The 24,339-nt window shown below is 45.6% G+C and overlaps 1 protein-coding gene across 1 annotated transcript in view; it reads left to right on the top strand.

Annotated features, from left to right (window-relative positions):
* Positions 1 to 24,339, top strand: part of LOC138671501 (uncharacterized) — a gene marked incomplete at its 3' end in the record, with an annotated part of 224,974 nt that overhangs the window by 126,635 nt on the left and 74,000 nt on the right. Inside the window, exon 6 of the mRNA XM_069759677.1 lies at positions 15,889 to 15,993. Within this exon, the coding sequence (XP_069615778.1) occupies positions 15,889 to 15,993 (105 nt within the window). The remainder of the gene's footprint in view (positions 1 to 15,888; positions 15,994 to 24,339) is intronic.

Below are 24,339 nucleotides of genomic sequence, written 5' to 3'. Positions count from 1 at the left end.
GAAGTAGTAATCAGGCTCCTTGCATCTTCTTGCCCGCCACTTGCACCAGTGATCCCATTCCATCACATCTCCTCCAGTCCCTTTCACCTGCTGTCACCACTCACCTAACAAAAATATTCAACCTTTCTCTTTCTTCTGGTATCTTTCCCTCCTCATTTAAGCATGCCATCATACATCCATTACTTAAAAGTTTCTAATGACCTACTAACAGCTAAATCTAATGGTCACTGCTCCATGCTAATTCTCTTGGATCTCTCCACAGCATTCGATACTGTGGATCATCAGCTCCTCCTCACTATGCTACACTCCATGGGCCTCAAGGATACCGTTCTCCTGGTTCTCCTCCTATCTCTCTGACCGGTCCTTCACTTTATCTTTTGCTGGTTCCTCCTCCTCTCATCTTCCCCTTACTGTTGGGGTTCCTGAAGGATCAGTCCTAGGCCCCCTCCTCTTCTCTTTGTATACTGCCCCTATTGGACAAACAATCAGTCGATTTGGGTTCCAGTACCATCTCTATGCTGATAACACCCAATTATACACTTCTGCTCCTGATATCACGCCTGCCTTTCTAGAAAACACCAGTGATTGTCTTACCGCTGTCTCTAACATCATGTCCTCCCTCTATCTGAAACTGAACCTGTCAAAAACTGAACTCTTCATGTTTTCTCTGTCTACTAACCTACCTTTGCCTGACATTGCCATCTCCGTTACTCCCAAGCAACATGCCTGCTGCCTTGGGTTCATACTTGATTCCGAGCTTTCATTCATCCCCACATCCGATCACTGGCTCGCTCTTGTTATCCGCACCTCAAAAATATTTTTAGAATTCGACCTTTTATTACTATTGACTCTGCAAAAACTCTTACTGTTTCTCTTATTCATTCTCGTCTGGACTATTGTAACTCTCTACTAATCGGCCTCCCTCTTACCAAACTCTCCCCGCTCCAATCTGTCCTGAATGCTGCAGCCAGGATCATATTCCTCACCAACCGTTACACCGATGTCTCTACCTTGTGCCAGTCATTACACTGGTTACCCATCCACTGCAGAATCCAGTACAAGACTACTACCCTCATCCACAAAGCACTCCATGGCTCAGCACCACCCTACATCTCCTCTCTGGTGTCAGTCTACCACCCTACCCGTGCCCTCCATTCTGCTAATGACCTGAGGTTAACATCCTCAGTAATGAGAACCTCCCACTCCCGTCTCAAAGACTTTCACGTGCTGCGTCAATTCTTTGGAATGCACTACCCAGGTTAATACGATTAATCCCCAAAGTTTTAAGCGTGTAAAAAAACCCGCATTTGTTCAGACTGGCCTACCGCTGTTAGGGTTGGCGTAAGGCACCGAGTGTATATATATATATACACATAAATAGGTGCGTTCGCAACTCGGGGTCCACCGTGCAGAAGAGAAACCTGCTGCTGTCAAATGGCGGTGCTATATGGCGGTATAAGCGAACTCTGTTAACTCCACAGAGTCGCTAGAAATAAGATGATGTGCCCTGTTAGCGTCACAGGGGAACACAGCTAACTGCTGAGCGGATGGCAGTCAGTGGTCACGCACCCAGAAAAGCACACAAACAGTCCTCACCGGATGTGCCGGTATTCTAGGGGCTTATTTCAGCCGGGTCCCTGAATACACACATACAGGCGCGACCACAAATAAAAAGCTCATGACATGAGGTGATACTAGCGCATGGCCGTGTGGCCATGCAAACCTTTTATAGCTGCAGCAGCTTCAGGACCTTCCTAGGGAACCAATGGAAGATGCAACAATACCAGAGCAACTTCAGGACCTTCCTAGAGGACCAATGATAGCTGATGCAGTACCTGAGCATGTGACCCCTGACCTCTAATGAGAGGTCTTACCTTGGGCTTGCTCAGTGTGTGCAAGGCAGAATTTAGTCCCAGAAAAGCCTGGTCACCTGTTGTGAATTCTGTTGTCGAGCTCCCTCCTGTGGTCGTGAATGGTACTTCGGCGAGTTCTGTCCATGGACTCCCTCTGGTGGCTGTGAGTGAAGCTGCTGCTTCTGAGGTTCCTTACACAGGTGACGTGGTTTATCCTTTGGTTGGCTGCTCTATTTAACTCCACTCAGATCATTACTCCATGCCAGCTGTCAATGTTCCTGCATTGGTTCAGTTCGCTCTTGGATCTTTCTGGTGACCTGTCTTCTCCAGCAGAAGCTAAGTTCCTGATAGTTTATTTGTTCATTGTTTCCTTGTCCAGCTGGTTATCATGATTTTGTCTTGCTAGCTGGAAGCACTGGGATGCAGAGTGGCATCTCCGCACCGTTAGTCGGTGCGGAGGTCTTTTTGCACACTCTGTGTGGTCTTTTGTAGTTTTTTGTGCTGACCGCAATGATACCTTTCCTATCCTCTGTCTGTTTAGTAAGTCTGGCCTCCCTTTGCTGAAATCTGTTTCTTTTCTATGTTTGTGACTTCATCTTAACTCACAGTCAATATATGTGGGGGGCTTCCTATACCTTTGGGGAATTTCTCTGAGGCAAGGTAGGCTTTATTTTCAATCTCTAGGGCTAGCTAGCTCTTAGGCTGTGAAGAGGCGTCTAGGGAGAGTCAGGAACGCTCCACGGCTATTTCTAGTGTGTGTGATAGGATTAGGGATTGCGGTCAGCAGAGCTCCCACATCCCAGAGCTTGTCTTGTGTCAGTTTAACTATCAGGTCGTGCCGGGTGCTCCTAACCACCAGGTCATAACACTCACCGCTGACCAGTGCAGGCTACAACAGCAGAGCCTGGAAAGGCAGCAGTAACCCTTTGCACAGTATCAAACTGAGCGAGATGCTGGGACCGATGTCTCTGCTGAGCAGGCTCCACTGCGGTCAATGTAGAATGGGAGACCACAGCAGACACGGATTGAGATTCCCCCTGTGCAACGGCGGGAACTCGACTCCTAACCATCGCCTCAACGCATTCACCTAACTATCCCTGTGTGGCCCATTCAAAAAACTTAAACCATAATCAGGTTAGGGTTAGGGTTCTCATATACTTTATGCAGTTATTAGCCTCTATGTCTGTACTGTTACATACTTAGGCAGTTAACTGGTTCATGCAGCTTTACATGAACACCTGAGCCTTATACATAGTAACATAGTAACATAGTTAGTAAGGCCGAAAAAAGACATTTGTCCATCCAGTTCAGCCTATATTCCATCATAATAAATACCCAGATCTACGTCCTTCTACAGAACCTAATAATTGTATGATACAATATTGTTCTGCTCCAGGAAGACATCCAGGCCTCTCTTGAACCCCTCGACTGAGTTCGCCATCACCACCTCCTCAGGCAAGCAATTCCAGATTCTCACTGCCCTAACAGTAAAGAATCCTCTTCTATGTTGGTGGAAAAACCTTCTCTCCTCCAGACGCAAAGAATGCCCCCTTGTGCCCGTCACCTTCCTTGGTATAAACAGATCCTCAGCGAGATATTTGTATTGTCCCCTTATATACTTATACATGGTTATTAGATCGCCCCTCAGTCGTCTTTTTTCTAGACTAAATAATCCTAATTTCGCTAATCTATCTGGGTATTGTAGTTCTCCCATCCCCTTTATTAATTTTGTTGCCCTCCTTTGTACTCTCTCTAGTTCCATTATATCCTTCCTGAGCACCGGTGCCCAAAACTGGACACAGTACTCCATGTGCGGTCTAACTAGGGATTTGTACAGAGGCAGTATAATGCTCTCATCATGTGTATCCAGACCTCTTTTAATGCACCCCATGATCCTGTTTGCCTTGGCAGCTGCTGCCTGGCACTGGCTGCTCCAGGTAAGTTTATCATTAACTAGGATCCCCAAGTCCTTCTCCCTGTCAGATTTACCCAGTGGTTTCCCGTTCAGTGTGTAATGGTGATATTGATTCCCTCTTCCCATGTGTATAACCTTACATTTATCATTGTTAAACCTCATCTGCCACCTTTCAGCCCAAGTTTCCAACTTATCCAGATCCATCTGTAGCAGAATACTATCTTCTCTTGTATTAACTGCTTTACATAGTTTTGTATCATCTGCAAATATCGATATTTTACTGTGTAAACCTTCTACCAGATCATTAATGAATATGTTGAAGAGAACAGGTCCCAATACTGACCCCTGCGGTACCCCACTGGTCACAGCGACCCAGTTAGAGACTATACCATTTATAACCACCCTCTGCTTTCTATCACTAAGCCAGTTACTAACCCATTTACACAAATTTTCCCCCAGACCAAGCATTCTCATTTTGTGTACCAACCTCTTGTGCGGCACGGTATCAAACGCTTTGGAAAAATCGAGATATACCACGTCCAATGACTCACCGTGGTCCAGTCTATAGCTTACCTCTTCATAAAAACTGATTAGATTGGTTTGACAGGAGCAATTTCTCATAAACCCATGCTGATATGGAGTTAAACAGTTATTCTCATTGAGATAATCCAGAATAACATCCCTCAGAAACCCTTCAAATATTTTACCAACAATAGAGGTTAGACTTACTGGCCTATAATTTCCAGGTTCACTTTTAGAGCCCTTTTTGAATATTGGCACCACATTTGCTATGCGCCAGTCCTGCGGAACAGACCCTGTCGCTATAGAGTCACTAAAAATAAGAAATAATGGTTTATCTATTACATTACTTAGTTCTCTTAGTACTCGTGGGTGTATGCCATCCGGACCCGGAGATTTATCTATTTTAATCTTATTTAGCCGGTTTCGCACCTCTTCTTGGGTTAGATTGGTGACCCTTAATATAGGGTTTTCATTGTTTCTTGGGATTTCACCTAGCATTTCATTTTCCACCGTGAATACCGTGGAGAAGAAGGTGTTTAATATGTTAGCTTTTTCCTCGTCATCTACAACCATTCTTTCCTCACTATTTTTTAAGGGGCCTACATTTTCAGTTTTTATTCTTTTACTATTGATATAGTTGAAGAACAGTTTGGGATTAGTTTTACTCTCCTTAGCAATGTGCTTCTCTGTTTCCTTTTTGGCAGCTTTAATTAGTTTTTTAGATAAAGTATTTTTCTCCCTATAGTTTTTTAGAGCTTCAATGGTGCCATCCTGCTTTAGTAGTGCAAATGCTTTCTTTTTACTGTTAATTGCCTGTCTTACTTCTTTGTTTAGCCACATTGGGTTTTTCCTATTTCTAGTCCTTTTATTCCCACAAGGTATAAACCGCTTACACTGCCTATTTAGGATGTTCTTAAACATTTCCCATTTATTATCTGTATTCTCATTTCTGAGGATATTGTCCCAGTCTACCAGATTAAGGGCATCTCTAAGCTGTTCAAACTTTGCCTTCCTAAAGTTCAATGTTTTTGTGACTCCCTGACAAGTCCCCCTAGTGAAAGACAGGTGAAACTGCACAATATTGTGGTCGCTATTTCCTAAATGCCCAACCACCTGCAGATTTGTTATTCTGTCAGGTCTATTAGATAGTATTAGGTCTAAAAGTGCTGCTCCTCTGGTTGGATTCTGCACCAATTGTGAAAGATAATTTTTCTTGGTTATTAGCAGAAACCTGTTGCCTTTATGGGTTTCACAGGTTTCTGTTTCCCAGTTAATATCCGGGTAGTTAAAGTCCCCCATAACCAGGACCTCATTATGGGTTGCAGCTTCATCTATCTGCTTTAGAAGTAGACTTTCCATGGTTTCTGTTATATTTGGGGGTTTGTAACAGACCCCAATGAGAATTTTGTTACCATTTTTCCCTCCATGAATTTCGACCCATATGGACTCGACATCCTCATTCCCTTCGCTAATATCCTCCCTTAAAGTGGACTTTAGACAAGACTTTACATAGAGACAAACCCCTCCTCCTCTCCGATTTTTACGATCCTTTCTAAACAGACTGTAACCCTGTAAGTTAACTGCCCAGTCATAGCTTTCATCTAACCATGTCTCGGTTATTCCCACTATGTCAAAGTTACCTGTAGATATTTCTGCTTCTAGTTCTTCCATCTTGTTTGTCAGGCTTCTGGCGTTTGCGAGCATGCAGTTTAGAGGATTTTGTTTTGTTCCAATCTCCTCACTGTGGATTGTTTTAGAAATGTTCTTACCTCCCTTCTGAGTATGTTTTCCTGGGTCGTCTTTGTTCGAGTCTAATGTTTTTCTTCCCGTCCCCTCTTCTTCTAGTTTAACGCCCTCCTGATGAGTGTAGCGAGTCTTCTGGCGAATGTGTGTTTCCCAGGTTTGTTGAGGTGTAGTCCGTCTCTGGCGAGGAGTCCATCATACCAGTAATTCACACCGTGGTCCAGGAATCCAAATCCTTGTTGTCTGCACCATCGTCTTAGCCAGTTGTTTGCATCAAGGATCCTGTTCCATCTCCTGGTGCCATGCCCGTCTACTGGAAGGATAGAAGAAAAAACTACCTGTGCATCCAGTTCCTTTACTTTCTTCCCCAACTCTTCAAAGTCCTTGCAGATTGTCGGTAGGTCCTTCCTTGCCGTGTCATTGGTGCCAACATGTATCAGAAGAAATGGGTGGACGTCCTTGGAGCTGAAGAGCTTTGGTATCCTATCGGTCACATCCTTGATCATCGCACCTGGAAGGCAGCATACTTCTCTTGCAGTTATGTCCGGTCTGCAGATGGCTGCTTCGGTGCCTCTCAGTAGTGAGTCTCCCACCACCACCACTCTTCGTTGCTTCTTGGCTGTACTTTTTGCTGTCACTTGTTGCTGTGTGCCCTTTTCTTTTTTGCTTGCTGGTATTGCTTCATTCTTAGGTGTGCCATCTTCATCCTCTACAAAGATTTGATATCGGTTCTTCAGTTGTGTGGTTGGTGATTTCTCCATGGTCTTCTTGCTTCTTTTGGTCACATGCTTCCACTCATCTGCTTTTGGAGGTTCTCTGACACTTTTTGCACCTTCTGTGACCAGTAGAGATGCTTCTGTTCTGTCTAGAAAGTCTTCATTCTCTTTGATGAGTTTCAAAGTTGCTATTCTTTCTTCCAGACCCCGCACCTTTTCTTCTAAAAGGGCCACTAGTCTACACTTCTGACAGGTGAAATTGGATTCTTCTTCTGGTCGATCTGTGAACATGTAGCACATGCTGCAGCTCACCATGTAGGTTGTCACATCTGCCATGTTGCTCCTAGATCCTGCTGACTTGCTGTGTGTTTTCCTTCTTGTGTAATCTACTCAGCCAAGCCCTCTTGCAATAATGTCCTACAGGCAAAAAGACTTCGCTTCTCCCAGAAGGCACCTGGAATATGCAAATTAGCCTCCTGAAGCTTGAATCCCTGGTTTGGTGATGCTTTCGAAGCAGCTGGTCCCGGCTGTAACCAACGATCTTCTAGCTTAGGGAGACTTCGCTTCTCCCAGAAGGCACCTGGAATATGCAAATTAGCCTCCTGAAGCTTGAATCCCTGGTTTGGTGATGCTTTCGAAGCAGCTGGTCCCGGCTGTACCCAACGATCTTCTAGCTTAGGGAGACTTCGCTTCTCCCAGAAGGCACCTGGAATATGCAAATTAGCCTCCTGAAGCTTGAATCCCTGGTTTGGTGATGCTTTCGAAGCAGCTGGTCCCGGCTGTACCCAACGATCTTCTAGCTTAGGGAGACTTCGCTTCTCCCAGAAGGCACCTGGAATATGCAAATTAGCCTCCTGAAGCTTGAATCCCTGGTTTGGTGATGCTTTCGAAGCAGCTGGTCCCGGCTGTACCCAACGATCTTCTAGCTTAGGGAGACTTCGCTTCTCCCAGAAGGCACCTGGCTTCTACTATGGCTGCTCCGAATAACTAAAGCAATTGTTACCATCCACCTCTCGTGTTTTCCATTTTCCTCATAGATTGTAAGCTTGCGAGCAGCAGGGCCCTCATTCCTCTTGTATCTGGTGATCGGGGTCCTCACTGCTCCTGTATCTGGTGGTCGGGGCCCTCACTGCTCCTGTATCTGTTGATCAGGGCCCTCGCTCCTCTTGTATCTGGTGATCGGGGCCCTCACTCCTCCTGTAGCTGGTGATCGGGGCCCTCACTGCTCCTGTATCTTGTGGTCGGGTGTTGTGAATTCTGCTTTTGCGCTCCCTCCGGTGGTTGTAGGTGGTAATGCAGTTGTCCCTGGGCTGCAGTCCTGGTCAGGTGTATCTACTGATTGCAATTCTGACTGGGGTATTTAGGTTTGCAGGATTCATTAGTCCTTGCCAGTTATCTGTTTCTTGGGAAGTGTTGGACCTCTGTCTGGCTTCTCCTGCTTAGCTGCCAATTCAGCAAAGATAAGTGTCTGTTTCTTTTTCTATGGCACACAAGCTGTGTGCTTGTTTTGTGATTGTATTCCTGCTCTGAGTGTAGAATTCTCAGGAGTTGCAGATATACGTTCCACATCTTTAGTTAGATGGAGGAATTTTTGTATAATCTGCTGTGCATATTTTTGGAAGGGTTTTAATACTGACCGCACGGTACTCTGTCCTATCCTTTCCTATTTTAGCTAGAGTGGCCTCTTGTGCTAAATCCTGTTTTATGCCTGTGTGTGTCTTTACTCTCCTACTCACAGCTAATATTTGTGGGGGGCTGCCTATCCTTTGGGGTTCTGCTCTGAGGCAAGGTAGAATTCCTATTTCCATCTATAGGGGTATTTAGTCCTCCGGCCGTGATGAGGTGTCTAGGGTTTGTTAGGTGCACCCCACGGCTACTTCTAGTTGCAGTGTTAAGATGAGTGTTAAGCAAGAAGACCATGGAGAAATCACCAACCACACAACTGAAGAACCGATATCAAATCTTTGTAGAGGATGAAGATGGCACACCTAAGAATGAAGCAATACCAGCAAGCAAAAAAGAAAAGGGCACACAGCAACAAGTGACAGCAAAAAGTACAGCCAAGAAGCAACGAAGAGTGGTGGTGGTGGGAGACTCACTACTGAGAGGCACCGAAGCAGCCATCTGCAGACCGGACATAACTGCAAGAGAAGTATGCTGCCTTCCAGGTGCGATGATCAAGGATGTGACCGATAGGATACCAAAGCTCTTCAGCTCCAAGGACGTCCACCCATTTCTTCTGATACATGTTGGCACCAATGACACGGCAAGGAAGGACCTACCGACAATCTGCAAGGACTTTGAAGAGTTGGGGAAGAAAGTAAAGGAACTGGATGCACAGGTAGTTTTTTCTTCTATCCTTCCAGTAGACGGGCATGGCACCAGGAGATGGAACAGGATCCTTGATGCAAACAACTGGCTAAGACGATGGTGCAGACAACAAGGATTTGGATTCCTGGACCACGGTGTGAATTACTGGTATGATGGACTCCTCGCCAGAGACGGACTACACCTCAACAAACCTGGGAAACACACATTCGCCAGAAGACTCGCTACACTCATCAGGAGGGCGTTAAACTAGAAGAAGAGGGGACGGGAAGAAAAACATTAGACTCGAACAAAGACGACCCAGGAAAACATACTCAGAAGGGAGGTAAGAACATTTCTAAAACAATCCACAGTGAGGAGATTGGAACAAAACAAAATCCTCTAAACTGCATGCTCGCAAACGCCAGAAGCCTGACAAACAAGATGGAAGAACTAGAAGCAGAAATATCTACAGGTAACTTTGACATAGTGGCAATAACCGAGACATGGTTAGATGAAAGCTATGACTGGGCAGTTAACTTACAGGATTACAGTCTGTTTAGAAAGGATCGTAAAAATCGGAGAGGAGGAGGGGTTTGTCTCTATGTAAAGTCTTGTCTAAAGTCCACTTTAAGGGAGGATATTAGCGAAGGGAATGAGGATGTCGAGTCCATATGGGTTGAAATTCATGGAGGGAAAAATGGTAACAAAATTCTCATTGGGGTCTGTTACAAACCCCCAAATATAACAGAAAGCATGGAAAGTCTACTTCTAAAGCAGATAGATGAAGCTGCAACCCATAATGAGGTCCTGGTTATGGGGGACTTTAACTACCCGGATATTAACTGGGAAACAGAAACCTGTGAAACCCATAAAGGCAACAGGTTTCTGCTAATAACCAAGAAAAATTATCTTTCACAATTGGTGCAGAATCCAACCAGAGGAGCAGCACTTTTAGACCTAATACTATCTAATAGACGTGACAGAATAACAAATCTGCAGGTGGTTGGGCATTTAGGAAATAGCGACCACAATATTGTGCAGTTTCACCTGTCTTTCACTAGGGGGACTTGTCAGGGAGTCACAAAAACATTGAACTTTAGGAAGGCAAAGTTTGAACAGCTTAGAGATGCCCTTAATCTGGTAGACTGGGACAATATCCTCAGAAATGAGAATACAGATAATAAATGGGAAATGTTTAAGAACATCCTAAATAGGCAGTGTAAGCGGTTTATACCTTGTGGGAATAAAAGGACTAGAAATAGGAAAAACCCAATGTGGCTAAACAAAGAAGTAAGACAGGCAATTAACAGTAAAAAGAAAGCATTTGCACTACTAAAGCAGGATGGCACCATTGAAGCTCTAAAAAACTATAGGGAGAAAAATACTTTATCTAAAAAACTAATTAAAGCTGCCAAAAAGGAAACAGAGAAGCACATTGCTAAGGAGAGTAAAACTAATCCCAAACTGTTCTTCAACTATATCAATAGTAAAAGAATAAAAACTGAAAATGTAGGCCCCTTAAAAAATAGTGAGGAAAGAATGGTTGTAGATGACGAGGAAAAAGCTAACATATTAAACACCTTCTTCTCCACGGTATTCACGGTGGAAAATGAAATGCTAGGTGAAATCCCAAGAAACAATGAAAACCCTATATTAAGGGTCACCAATCTAACCCAAGAAGAGGTGCGAAACCGGCTAAATAAGATTAAAATAGATAAATCTCCGGGTCCGGATGGCATACACCCACGAGTACTAAGAGAACTAAGTAATGTAATAGATAAACCATTATTTCTTATTTTTAGTGACTCTATAGCGACAGGGTCTGTTCCGCAGGACTGGCGCATAGCAAATGTGGTGCCAATATTCAAAAAGGGCTCTAAAAGTGAACCTGGAAATTATAGGCCAGTAAGTCTAACCTCTATTGTTGGTAAAATATTTGAAGGGTTTCTGAGGGATGTTATTCTGGATTATCTCAATGAGAATAACTGTTTAACTCCATATCAGCATGGGTTTATGAGAAATCGCTCCTGTCAAACCAATCTAATCAGTTTTTATGAAGAGGTAAGCTATAGACTGGACCACGGTGAGTCATTGGACGTGGTATATCTCGATTTTTCCAAAGCGTTTGATACCGTGCCGCACAAGAGGTTGGTACACAAAATGAGAATGCTTGGTCTGGGGGAAAATGTGTGTAAATGGGTTAGTAACTGGCTTAGTGATAGAAAGCAGAGGGTGGTTATAAATGGTATAGTCTCTAACTGGGTCGCTGTGACCAGTGGGGTACCGCAGGGGTCAGTATTGGGACCTGTTCTCTTCAACATATTCATTAATGATCTGGTAGAAGGTTTACACAGTAAAATATCGATATTTGCAGATGATACAAAACTATGTAAAGCAGTTAATACAAGAGAAGATAGTATTCTGCTACAGATGGATCTGGATAAGTTGGAAACTTGGGCTGAAAGGTGGCAGATGAGGTTTAACAATGATAAATGTAAGGTTATACACATGGGAAGAGGGAATCAATATCACCATTACACACTGAACGGGAAACCACTGGGTAAATCTGAAAGGGAGAAGGACTTGGGGATCCTAGTTAATGATAAACTTACCTGGAGCAGCCAGTGCCAGGCAGCAGCTGCCAAGGCAAACAGGATCATGGGGTGCATTAAAAGAGGTCTGGATACACATGATGAGAGCATTATACTGCCTCTGTACAAATCCCTAGTTAGACCGCACATGGAGTACTGTGTCCAGTTTTGGGCACCGGTGCTCAGGAAGGATATAATGGAACTAGAGAGAGTACAAAGGAGGGCAACAAAATTAATAAAGGGGATGGGAGAACTACAATACCCAGATAGATTAGCGAAATTAGGATTATTTAGTCTAGAAAAAAGACGACTGAGGGGCGATCTAATAACCATGTATAAGTATATAAGGGGACAATACAAATATCTCGCTGAGGATCTGTTTATACCAAGGAAGGTGACGGGCACAAGGGGGCATTCTTTGCGTCTGGAGGAGAGAAGGTTTTTCCACCAACATAGAAGAGGATTCTTTACTGTTAGGGCAGTGAGAATCTGGAATTGCTTGCCTGAGGAGGTGGTGATGGCAAACTCAGTCGAGGGGTTCAAGAGAGGCCTGGATGTCTTCCTGGAGCAGAACAATATTGTATCATACAATTATTAGGTTCTGTAGAAGGACGTAGATCTGGGGATTTATTATGATGGAATATAGGCTGAACTGGATGGACAAATGTCTTTTTTCGGCCTTACTAACTATGTTACTATGTATGTTACTATGTATTTGCGGTCAGTATAGTTACCACCAACTCCAAAGTTTTCATGCTGCTCCAAGGTCACCGGATCATAACAGTCGGGGCCCTCACTCCTCCTGTATCTGGTGATCGGGGCCCTCACTCCTCTTGTATCTGGAGATCGGGGCCCTCACTCCTCCTGTATCTGGTGATCGGGACCCTCACTCCTCCTGTATCTGGTGATCGGGGTCCTCACTGCTCCTGTATCTGGTGATCGGGGCCCTCACTCCTCCTGTATCTGGTGATCGGGGCCCTAATTCCTCTTGTATCTGGTGATCGGAGCCCTCACTGCTCCTGTATCTGGTGATTGGAGCCCTCACTCCTCTTGGTATCTGGTGATCGGGGCCCTCACTCCTCTTGGTATCTGGTGATCAGGGCCCTCACTCCTCCTGGTATCTGGTGATCGGGGCCCTCACTCCTCCTGTATCTGGTGATCGGGGCCCTCGCTCCTCTTGGTATCTGGTGATCGGGGCCCTCACTGCTCCTGTATCTGGTGATCGGGGCCCTCACTGCTCCTGTATCTGGTGGTCGGGACCCTCACTCCTCCTGTATCTGGTGATCGGGGCCCTCACTCCTCCTGTATCTGGTGGTCGGGGCCCTCACTCCTCTTGGTATCTGGTGACCGGGGCCCTCACTCTTGGTATCTGGTGATCGGGGCCCTCACTCCTCCTGTATCTGGTGATCGGGGCCCTCACTCCTCTTGTATCTGGTGATCGGGGCCCTCACTCCTCCTGTATCTGGTGATCGGGGCCCTCACTCCTCTTGGTATCTGGTGGTCGGGGCCCTCACTCCTCCTGTATCTGGTGATCGGGGCCCTCAGTCCTCCTGTATCTGGTGATCGGGGCCCTCACTCCTCCTGTATCTGGTGATCGGGGCCCTCACTCATCCTGTATCTGGTGATCGGAGCCCTCACTCCTCCTGTATCTGGTGATCGGGGCCCTCACTCCTCCTGTATCTGGTGATCGGGGCCCTCATTCCTCCTGTATCTGGTGAGCAGGGCCCTCACTCCTCCTGTATCTGGTGGTCGGGGCCCTCACTCCTCCTATATCTGGTGATCGGGGCCCTCACTCCTCTTGGGATCTGGTGGTCGGGGCCCTCACTCCTCTTGTATCTGGTGATCGGGGCCCTCACTGCTCCTGTATCTGGTGATCGGGGCCCTCACTCCTCTTGGTATCTGGTGATCGGGGCCCTCACTCCTCCTGTATCTGGTGATCGGGGCCCTCACTCCTCCTGTATCTGGTGATCGGGGCCCTCACTGCTCCTGTATCTGGTGATCGGGGCCCTCACTCGGGGGCCAAACTAATCGGGGCCAAAACTAATTAAAGCTGCCAAAAAGGAAACAGAGAAGCACATTGCTAAGGAGAGTAAAACTAATCCCAAACTGTTCTTCAACTATATCAATAGTAAAAGAATAAAAACTGAAAATGTAGGCCCCTTAAAAAATAGTGAGGAAAGAATGGTTGTAGATGACGAGGAAAAAGCTAACATATTAAACACCTTCTTCTCCACGGTATTCACGGTGGAAAATGAAATGCTAGGTGAAATCCCAAGAAACAATGAAAACCCTATATTAAGGGTCACCAATCTAACCCAAGAAGAGGTGCAAAACCGGCTAAATAAGATTAAAATAGATAAATCTCCGGGTCCGGATGGCATACACCCACGAGTACTAAGAGAACTAAGCAATGTAATAGATAAACCATTATTTCTTATTTTTAGTGACTCTATAGCGACAGGGTCTGTTCCGCAGGACTGGCGCATAGCAAATGTGGTGCCAATATTCAAAAAGGGCTCTAAAAGTGAACCTGGAAATTATAGGCCAGTAAGTCTAACCTCTATTGTTGGTAAAATATTTGAAGGGTTTCTGAGGGATGTTATTCTGGATTATCTCAATGAGAATAACTGTTTAACTCCATATCAGCATGGGTTTATGAGAAATCGCTCCTGTCAAACCAATCTAATCAGTTTTTATGAAGAGGTAAGCTATAGGCTGGACCACGGTGAGTCATTGGACGTGGTATATCTCGATTTTTCCAAAGCGTTTGATACCGTGCCGCACAAGAGGTTGGTACACAAAATGAGAATGCTTGGTCTGGGGGAAAATGTGTGTAAATGGGTTAGTAACTGGCTTAGTGATAGAAAGCAGAGGGTGGTTATAAATGGTATAGTCTCTAACTGGGTCGCTGTGACCAGTGGGGTACCGCAGGGGTCAGTATTGGGACCTGTTCTCTTCAACATATTCATTAATGATCTGGTAGAAGGTTTACACAGTAAAATATCGATATTTGCAGATGATACAAAACTATGTAAAGCAGTTAATACAAGAGAAGATAGTATTCTGCTACAGATGGATCTGGATAAGTTGGAAACTTGGGCTGAAAGGTGGCAGATGAGGTTTAACAATGATAAATGTAAGGTTATACACATGGGAAGAGGGAATCAATATCACCATTACACACTGAACGGGAAACCACTGGGTAAATCTGACAGGGAGAAGGACTTGGGGATCCTAGTTAATGATAAACTTACCTGGAGCAGCCAGTGCCAGGCAGCAGCTGCCAAGGCAAACAGGATCATGGGGTGCATTAAAAGAGGTCTGGATACACATGATGAGAGCATTATACTGCCTCTGTACAAATCCCTAGTTAGACCGCACATGGAGTACTGTGTCCAGTTTTGGGCACCGGTGCTCAGGAAGGATATAATGGAACTAGAGAGAGTACAAAGGAGGGCAACAAAATTAATAAAGGGGATGGGAGAACTACAATACCCAGATAGATTAGCGAAATTAGGATTATTTAGTCTAGAAAAAAGACGACTGAGGGGCGATCTAATAACCATGTATAAGTATATAAGGGGACAATACAAATATCTTGCTGAGGATCTGTTTATACCAAGGAAGGTGACGGGCACAAGGGGGCATTCTTTGCGTCTGGAGGAGAGAAGGTTTTTCCACCAACATAGAAGAGGATTCTTTACTGTTAGGGCAGTGAGAATCTGGAATTGCTTGCCTGAGGAGGTGGTGATGGCGAACTCAGTCGAGGGGTTCAAGAGAGGCCTGGATGTCTTCCTGGAGCAGAACAATATTGTATCATACAATTATTAGGTTCTGTAGAAGGACGTAGATCTGGGTATTTATTTATTATAATGGGATATAGGCTGAACTGGATGGACAAATGTCTTTTTTCGGCCTTACTAACTATGTTACTATGTTACTATGTTACTCCTCCTGTATCTGGTGATCGGGGCCCTCACTCCTCCTGTATCTGGTGATCCGGGCCCTCACTCCTCCTGTATCTGGTGATCGGGGCCCTCACTGCTCCTGTATCTGTTCTGATCTGTGATTATTCTTATGCTGTAATGTCTATTGTCTGTACAAATCCCCTCTATAATGTAAAGTGCTGCGAAATATGTTGGCACCATAGAAATAAAAATTATAATTATTAATCATTCACCGATGCCTGAGGTCCTCACACTGATGATAGATCTGTGTGTTATTCCTTGTGATTACAGAAAGAAAAGAAAATTCTGGAACAGTTGTTGGAGCCCTGGTCGGGACGTTACTCGCTACGGTGCTCCTCTTCACTGGTCTCCTTTACCATGAAGCGGTGAAGAAAGGTGAGGCCCAAGATTGGGAGATCAGTGAGGCGTGTGTGGTTGGGGAGCAGTGCTAGGATGGATTATATCCAGTGGTAAACCTGCCTGATAATCCATCCCAATATAACCAGTGACCACAACCTGACTGGGAAACCTGTTATGACCTGGTGGTTAGGAGCACCCGGAAGGACCTGATAGTTAAAACTCACACAGGACAAGCTCTGGGATGTGTGAGCTCTGCTGACCGCAATCCCTAATCCTATCACACACACTAGAAATAGCCGTGGAGCGCTCCTGACGCTCCCTAGACGCCTCGTCACAGCCTAAGAGCTAGCTAGCCCTAGAGATAGAAAATAAAGCCTACCTTGCCTCAGAGAAATTCCCCAAAGGAAAAGGCAGCCCCCCACATATATTGACTGTGAGTAAAGATGAAAGTCACAAACGCAGAAATGAAACAGGTTTCAGCAAAGGGAGGCCAGACTTACTAAATAGACAGAGGATAAGAAAGGTAGCTTTGCGATCAGCACAAAAAACTACAAAAGACCACGCAGAGTGTGCAAAAAATACCTCCGCACCGACTAACGGTGCGGAGATGCCACTCTGCATCCCAGAGCTTCCAGCTAGCAAGACAAAATCATGATATCCAGCTGGACAAGAAAACAATGAACGAATTAGATACTATCAGGAACTTAGCTTCTGCTGGAGTAGACAGGTCACCAGAAAGATCCAAGAGCGAACTGAACCAATGCAGAAACATTGACAGCTGGCATGGAGTAACGATCTAAGTGGAGTTAAATAGAGCAGCCAACCAAAGGATAAACCACGTCACCTGTGTAAGGAACCTCAGAAGCAGCAGCTCCACTCACAGCCACCAGAGGGAGCCCACGGACAGAACTCACCGAAGTACCATTCACGACCACAGGAGGAAGCTCGACAACAGAATTCACAACAGTACCCCCCCCCCCTTGAGGAGGGGTCACCGAACCCTCACCAGAGCCCCCAGGCCGATCAGGATGAGCCAAATGAAAGGCACAAACTAAATCGGCAGCATGAACATCAGAGGCAAAAACCCAGGAATTATCTTCCTGACCATAACCCTTCCACTTGACCAGGTACTGGAGTTTCCGTCTTGAAACACGAGAATCCAAAATCTTCTCCACCACATACTCCAACTCCCCCTCGACCAACACCGGGGCAGGAGGATCAACGGAGGGAACCATAGGCACCACGTATCTCCGCAACAACGACCTATGGAACACATTATGGATGGCAAAAGAAGCTGGAAGGTCCAAACGAAATGACACAGGATTAAGAACTTTAGAAATCTTATATGGCCCAATGAAACAAGGCTTAAACTTAGGAGAGGAAACCTTCATAGGAACATGACGAGATGACAACCAAACCAAATCCCCAACCCAAAGTCGGGGACCAACACAGCGCCGGCGGTTAGCGAAACGTTGAGCCTTCTCCTGGGACAATGTCAAATTGTCCACCACATGAGTCCAAATCTGCTGCAACCTGTCCACCACAGTATCCACACCAGGACAGTCCGAAGGCTCAACCTGCCCTGAAGAGAAACGAGGATGGAAACCAGAATTGCAGAAAAAAGGAGAAACCAAAGCCGAGCTGGCCCGATTATTAAGGGCGAACTCAGCCAAAGGCAAGAAGGACACCCAATCATCCTGATCAGCAGAAACAAAGCATCTCAGATATGTTTCCAAAGTCTGATTAGTTCGTTCGGTTTGGCCATTACTCTGAGGATGGAAAGCCGAAGAAAAAGACAAATCAATGCCCATCTTAGCACAAAAGGACTGCCAAAACCTTGAAACAAACTGGGAACCTCTGTCCGAGACGATGTTCTCCGGAATGCCATGCAAACGAACCACATGCTGGAAAAACAATGGTACCAAATCAGAGGAGGAAGACAATTTAGACAAGGGTACCAAATGGACCATCTTAGAGAAGCGATCACAAACCACCCAAATGACCGACATCCTTTGAGAAACAGGGAGATCAGAAATAAAATCCATGGAAATATGCGTCCAGGGCCTCTTCGGGACCGGCAAGGGCAAAAGCAACCCACTGGCACAAGAACAGCAGGGCTTAGCCCGAGCACAAGTCCCACAGGACTGCACAAAAGAACGCACATCCCGTGACAAAGAAGGCCACCAAAAGGATCTAGCCACCAAATCTCTGGTACCAAAGATTCCAGGATGACCAGCCAACACCGAACAATGAACCTCAGAGATAACTCTACTAGTCCATCTATCAGGGACAAACAGTTTCTCCGTTGGACAACGGTCAGGTCTATCAGCCTGAAACTTCTGCAGCACGCGCCGCAAATCAGGGGAGATGGCAGACAAAATTACCCCCTCTTTGAGAATACCCGCCAGCTCCGGAACACCCGGAGAGTGAGGCACAAAACTCCTTGACAGGGCATCAGCCTTCACATTCTTAGATCCCGGAAGGTATGAAACCACAAAATCAAAACGGGAGAAAAAGAGCGACCATCGAGCCTGTCTAGGATTCAACCGTTTGGCAGACTCGAGATAAGTCAAATTCTTGTGATCCGTCAAGACCACCACGCGATGTTTAGCTCCTTCAAGCCAATGTCGCCACTCCTCGAATGCCCACTTTATGGCCAACAATTCTCGATTGCCAACATCATAATTGCGTTCAGCAGGCGAGAATTTTCTAGAAAAGAAGGCACATGGTTTCATCACCGAGCCATCAGAACTTCTTTGCAACAAAACAGCCCCTGCTCCGATCTCAGAAGCATCAACCTCGACCTGAAACAGGATCGAAACATCTGGCTGGCACAGCACCGGGGCAGAAGAAAAACGACGCTTCAACTCCTGAAAAGCCTCTACAGCTGCAGAGGACCAATTGACCACATCAGCACCTTTCTTGGTCAAATCAGTCAACGGTTTAGCAATACTAAAAAAATTAGCGATGAAGCGACGGTAAAAATTAGCAAAGCCCAGGAACTTCTGCAGGCTCTTCACAGATGTCGGCTGAGTCCAATCGTAAATGGCCTGAACTTTAACAGGGTCCATCTCGATAGTAGAAGGGGAAAAAATTAAACCCAAAAATGAAACCTTCTGAACTCCAAAGAGACACTTTGACCCCTTCACAAACAAGGAATTCGCACGAAGGACCTGGAACACCATTCTGACCTGCTTCACATGAGACTCCCAATCATCCGAAAAGACCAAAATGTCATCCAAATATACAATCATGAATCTATCCAGGTACTCTCGGAAGATGTCATGCATAAAGGACTGAAACACAGATGGAGCATTAGAAAGCCCGAATGGCATAACCAGGTACTCAAAATGGCCCTCGAGCGTATTAAATGCTGTTTTCCATTCATCGCCCTGTTTAATTCGCACAAGATTATACGCCCCTCGAAGATCTATCTTGGTGAACCAACTAGCCCCCTTAATCCGAACAAACAAATCAGACATCAGCGGCAAAGGGTACTGAAATTTGACTGTGATCTTATTAAGAAGGCGGTAATCAATACAAGGTCTCAAAGAACCATCCTTCTTGGCCACAAAAAAGAACCCTGCTCCCAATGGTGACGACGACGGGCGAATATGACCTTTCTCCAAGGATTCCTTTATATAACTCCGCATAGCAGCGTGCTCTGGCACAGATAAATTAAACAGACGGCCCTTAGGAAACTTACTACCAGGAATCAAATTAATAGCACAATCGCAATCCCTATGAGTAACTGGCTTAGTGATAGAAAGCAGAGGGTGGTTATAAATGGTATAGTCTCTAACTGGGTCGCTGTGACCAGTGGGGTACCGCAGGGGTCAGTATTGGGACCTGTTCTCTTCAACATATTCATTAATGATCTGGTAGAAGGTTTACACAGTAAAATATCGATATTTGCAGATGATACAAAACTATGTAAAGCAGTTAATACAAGAGAAGATAGTATTCTGCTACAGATGGATCTGGATAAGTTGGAAACTTGGGCTGAAAGGTGGCAGATGAGGTTTAACAATGATAAATGTAAGGTTATACACATGGGAAGAAGGAATCAATGTCACCATTACACACTGAATGGGAAACCACTGGGTAAATCTGACAGGGAGAAGGACTTGGGGATCCTAGTTAATGATAAACTTACCTGGAGCAGCCAGTGCCAGGCAGCAGCTGCCAAGGCAAACAGGATCATGGGGTGCATTAAAAGAGGTCTGGATACACATGATGAGAGCATTATACTGCCTCTGTACAAATCCCTAGTTAGACCGCACATGGAGTACTGTGTCCAGTTTTGGGCACCGGTGCTCAGGAAGGATATAATGGAACTAGAGAGAGTACAAAGGAGGGCAACAAAATTAATAAAGGGGATGGGAGAACTACAATACCCAGATAGATTAGTGAAATTAGGATTATTTAGTCTAGAAAAAAGACGACTGAGGGGCGATCTAATAACCATGTATAAGTATATAAGGGGACAATACAAATATCTCGCTGAGGATCTGTTTATACCAAGGAAGGTGACGGGCACAAGGGGGCATTCTTTGCGTCTGGAGGAGAGAAGGTTTTTCCACCAACATAGAAGAGGATTCTTTACTGTTAGGGCAGTGAGAATCTGGAATTGCTTGCCTGAGGAGGTGGTGATGGCGAACTCAGTCGAGGGGTTCAAGAGAGGCCTGGATGTCTTCCTGGAGCAGAACAATATTGTATCATACAATTAGGTTCTGTAGAAGGACGTAGATCTGGGAATTTATTATGATGGAAAATATAGGCTGAACTGGATGGACAAATGTCTTTTTTCGGCCTTACTAACTATGTTACTATGTTACTATGTATGAGGAGGTAGGGCACCGGATTTGGGCTCCTCAAATACATCCCGGTAATCTGATAAAAACTCAGGGACTTCAGAAGGAGTGGAAGGCGAAATTGACAACAATGGAACATCACCATGTACCCCTTGACAACCCCAGCCGGACACAGACATAGATTTCCAATCCAATACTGGATTATGGACCTGTAGCCATGGCAACCCCAAAACGACCACATCATGCAGATTATGCAACACCAAAAAGCGAATATCCTCCTGATGTGCAGGAGCCATGCACATGGTCAATTGAGTCCAGTACTGAGTCTTATTCTTGGCCAAAGGCGTAGCATCAATTCCTCTCAATGGAATAGGATACTGCAAGGGCTCCAAGGAAAAACCACAGCGCCTGGCAAACTCCAAGTCCATCAAATTCAGGGCAGCGCCTGAATCCACAAATGCCATAACAGAATAGGACGACAGAGAGCAAATCAGAGTAACGGACAAAAGAAATTTCGACTGTACCGTACCAATGGTGGCAGACCTAGCGAAATGCTTAGTGGGCTTAGGACAATCAGAGATAGCATGAGTGGATTCACCACAGTAAAAACAGTCCATTCCGATGTCTGTGTTCTTGCCGTTCAGCTCTGGTCAAAGTCCTATCACACTGCATAGGCTCAGGCCTATTCTCAGAGAACACCGCCAAATGGTGCACCCGCAAGCGCTGATCGATCTGAATGGCCAAGGACATAGACTCATTCAGACCAGCAGGCGTGGGAAATCCCACCATGACATCCTTAAGGGCTTCAGAAAGACCCTTTCTGAAAATTGCCGCCAGGGCACATTCATTCCACTGAGTAAGCACAGACCACTTTCTAAACTTCTGACAGTACACCTCCGCTTCATCCTGACCCTGACACAATGCCAGCAAGATTTTCTCTGCCTGATCCACGGAATTTGGTTCATCATAAAGCAATCCAAGCGCCAGAAAAAACGCATCTACATCTCGCAATGCAGGATCTCCTGGCGCAAGGGAAAATGCCCAGTCTTGAGGGTCACCACGCAACAAAGAAATAATGATTTTTACTTGTTGAGCGGGGTCACCAGAGGAGCGGGGTTTCAAAGCTAGAAACAGTTTACAATTATTTTTGAAATTCAGAAACTTAGATCTATTCCCAGAAAATAAATCAGGAGTAGGAATTCTAGGTTCTAACATCGGATTCTGAACCACAAAATCTTGAATGTTTTGTACCCTTGCAGTGAGATGATCCACACAAGAGGACAGACCTTGAATGTCCATATCTACACCTGTGTCCTGAACCACCCAAAGGTTTAGGGGAAAAGAAAGACAAAACACAATGCAAAGAAAAAAAAATTGTCTCAGAACTTCTCTTATCCCTCTATTGAGATGCATTAATACTTTGGGCCAGCTGTACTGTTATGACCTGGTGGTTAGGAGCACCCGGAATGACCTGATAGTTAAAACTCACACAGGACAAGCTCTGGGATGTGGGAGCTCTGCTGACCGCAATCCCTAATCCTATCACACACACTAGAAATAGCCGTGGAGCGCTCCTGACGCTCCCTAGATGCCTCGTCACAGCCTAAGAGCCTAGCTAGCCCTAGAGATAGAAAATAAAGCCTACCTTGCCTCAGAGAAATTCCCCAAAGGAAAAGGCAGCACCCCACATATATTGACTGTGAGTAAAGATGAAAGTCACAAACGCAGAAATGAAACAGGTTTCAGCAAAGGGAGGCCAGACTTACTAAATAGACAGAGGATAGGAAAGGTAGCTATGCGAACAGCACAAAAAACTACAAAAGACCATGCAGAGTGTGCAAAAAAGACCTCCGCACCGACTAACGGTGCGGAGATGCCACTCTGCATCCCAGAGCTTCCAGCTAGCAAGACAAAATCATGATATCCAGCTGGACAAGAAAACAATGAACGAATTAGATACTATCAGGAACTTAGCTTCTGCTGGAGTAGACAGGTCACCAGAAAGATCCAAGAGCGAACTGAACCAATGCAGAAACATTGACAGCTGGCATGGAGTAACGATCTAAGTGGAGTTAAATAGAGCAGCCAACCAAAGGATAAACCACGTCACCTGTGTAAGGAACCTCAGAAGCAGCAGCTCCACTCACAGCCACCAGAGGGAGCCCACGGACAGAACTCACCGAAGTACCATTCACGACCACAGGAGGGAGCTCGATAACAGAATTCACAACAGAAACCTGCCTGATAATCCATCCCAGTATAACCAGTGACCACAACCTGACTGGGAAACCTGCCTGATAATCCATCCCAGTATAACCAGTGACCACATCCTGACTGGTAACCTGCCTGATAATCCATCCCAGTATTACCAGTGACCACATCCTGACTGGTAAACCTGCCTGATAATCCATCCCAATATAACCAGTGACCACAACCTGACTGGGAAACCTGCCTGATAATCCATCCCAGTATAACCAGTGACCACAACCTGACTGGGAAACCTGCCTGATAATCCATCCCAGTATAACCAGTGACCACATCCTGACTGGTAACCTGCCTGATAATCCATCCCAGTATTACCAGTGACCACATCCTGACTGGTAAACCTGCCCGATAATCCATCCCAATATAACCAGTGACCACAACCTGACTGGTAAACCTGCCCGATAATCCATCCCAATATAACCAGTGACCACAACCTGACTGGTAAACCTGCCTGATAATCCATCCCAGTATAACCAGTGACCACAACCTGACTGGTAAACCTGCCCGATAATCCATCCCAATATAACCAGTGACCACAACCTGACTGGTAAACCTGCCTGATAATCCATCCCAGTATAACCAGTGACCACAACCTGACTGGTAACCTGCCTGATAATCCATCCCAGTATTACCAGTGACCACAACCTGACTGGGAAACCTGCCTGATAATCCATCCCAGTATAACCAGTGACCACAACCTGACTGGGAAACCTGCCTGATAATCCATCCCAGTATTACCAGTGACCACAACCTGACTGGGAAACCTGCCTGATAATCCATCCCAGTATAACCAGTGACCACTGTTGTGAATTCTGTTATCGAACTCCCTCCTGTGGTCATGAATGGTACTTCGGCGAGTTCTGTCCATGGACTCCCTCTGGTGGCTGTGAGTGGTGCTGCTGCTTCTGAGGTTCCTTCCACAGGTGATGGAGTTTATTCGTTGGCTGGCTGCTTTATTTAACTCCACTCAGATCGTTACTCCATGCCAGCTGTCAATGTTCTTGTACTGGTTCAGTTCGCTCTTGGATCTTTCTGGTGACCTGTCTACTCCAGCAGAAGCTAAGTTCCTGCCAGTTATTATTTGTTCATTGTTTCCTTGTCCAGTTGGCTATCATGATTTTGTTTTACTAGCTGGAAGCTCTAGGATGCAGAGTGGCACCTCCGCACCGTGAGTCGGTGCGGAGGTCTTTTTGCACACTCTGCGTGGATTTTTTGTAGTTTTTTGTGCTGACCGCAAAGATACCTTTCCTATCCTCAGTCTGTTTAGTAAGTCTGGCCTCTCTTTGCTGAAACCTGTTTCATT

This window comes from Ranitomeya imitator, chromosome 3, assembly GCF_032444005.1.
Source record: "Ranitomeya imitator isolate aRanImi1 chromosome 3, aRanImi1.pri, whole genome shotgun sequence".
Classification (NCBI taxonomy): domain Eukaryota; kingdom Metazoa; phylum Chordata; class Amphibia; order Anura; family Dendrobatidae; genus Ranitomeya; species Ranitomeya imitator.
This window is presented reverse-complemented; position numbering and strand designations above follow the sequence as displayed.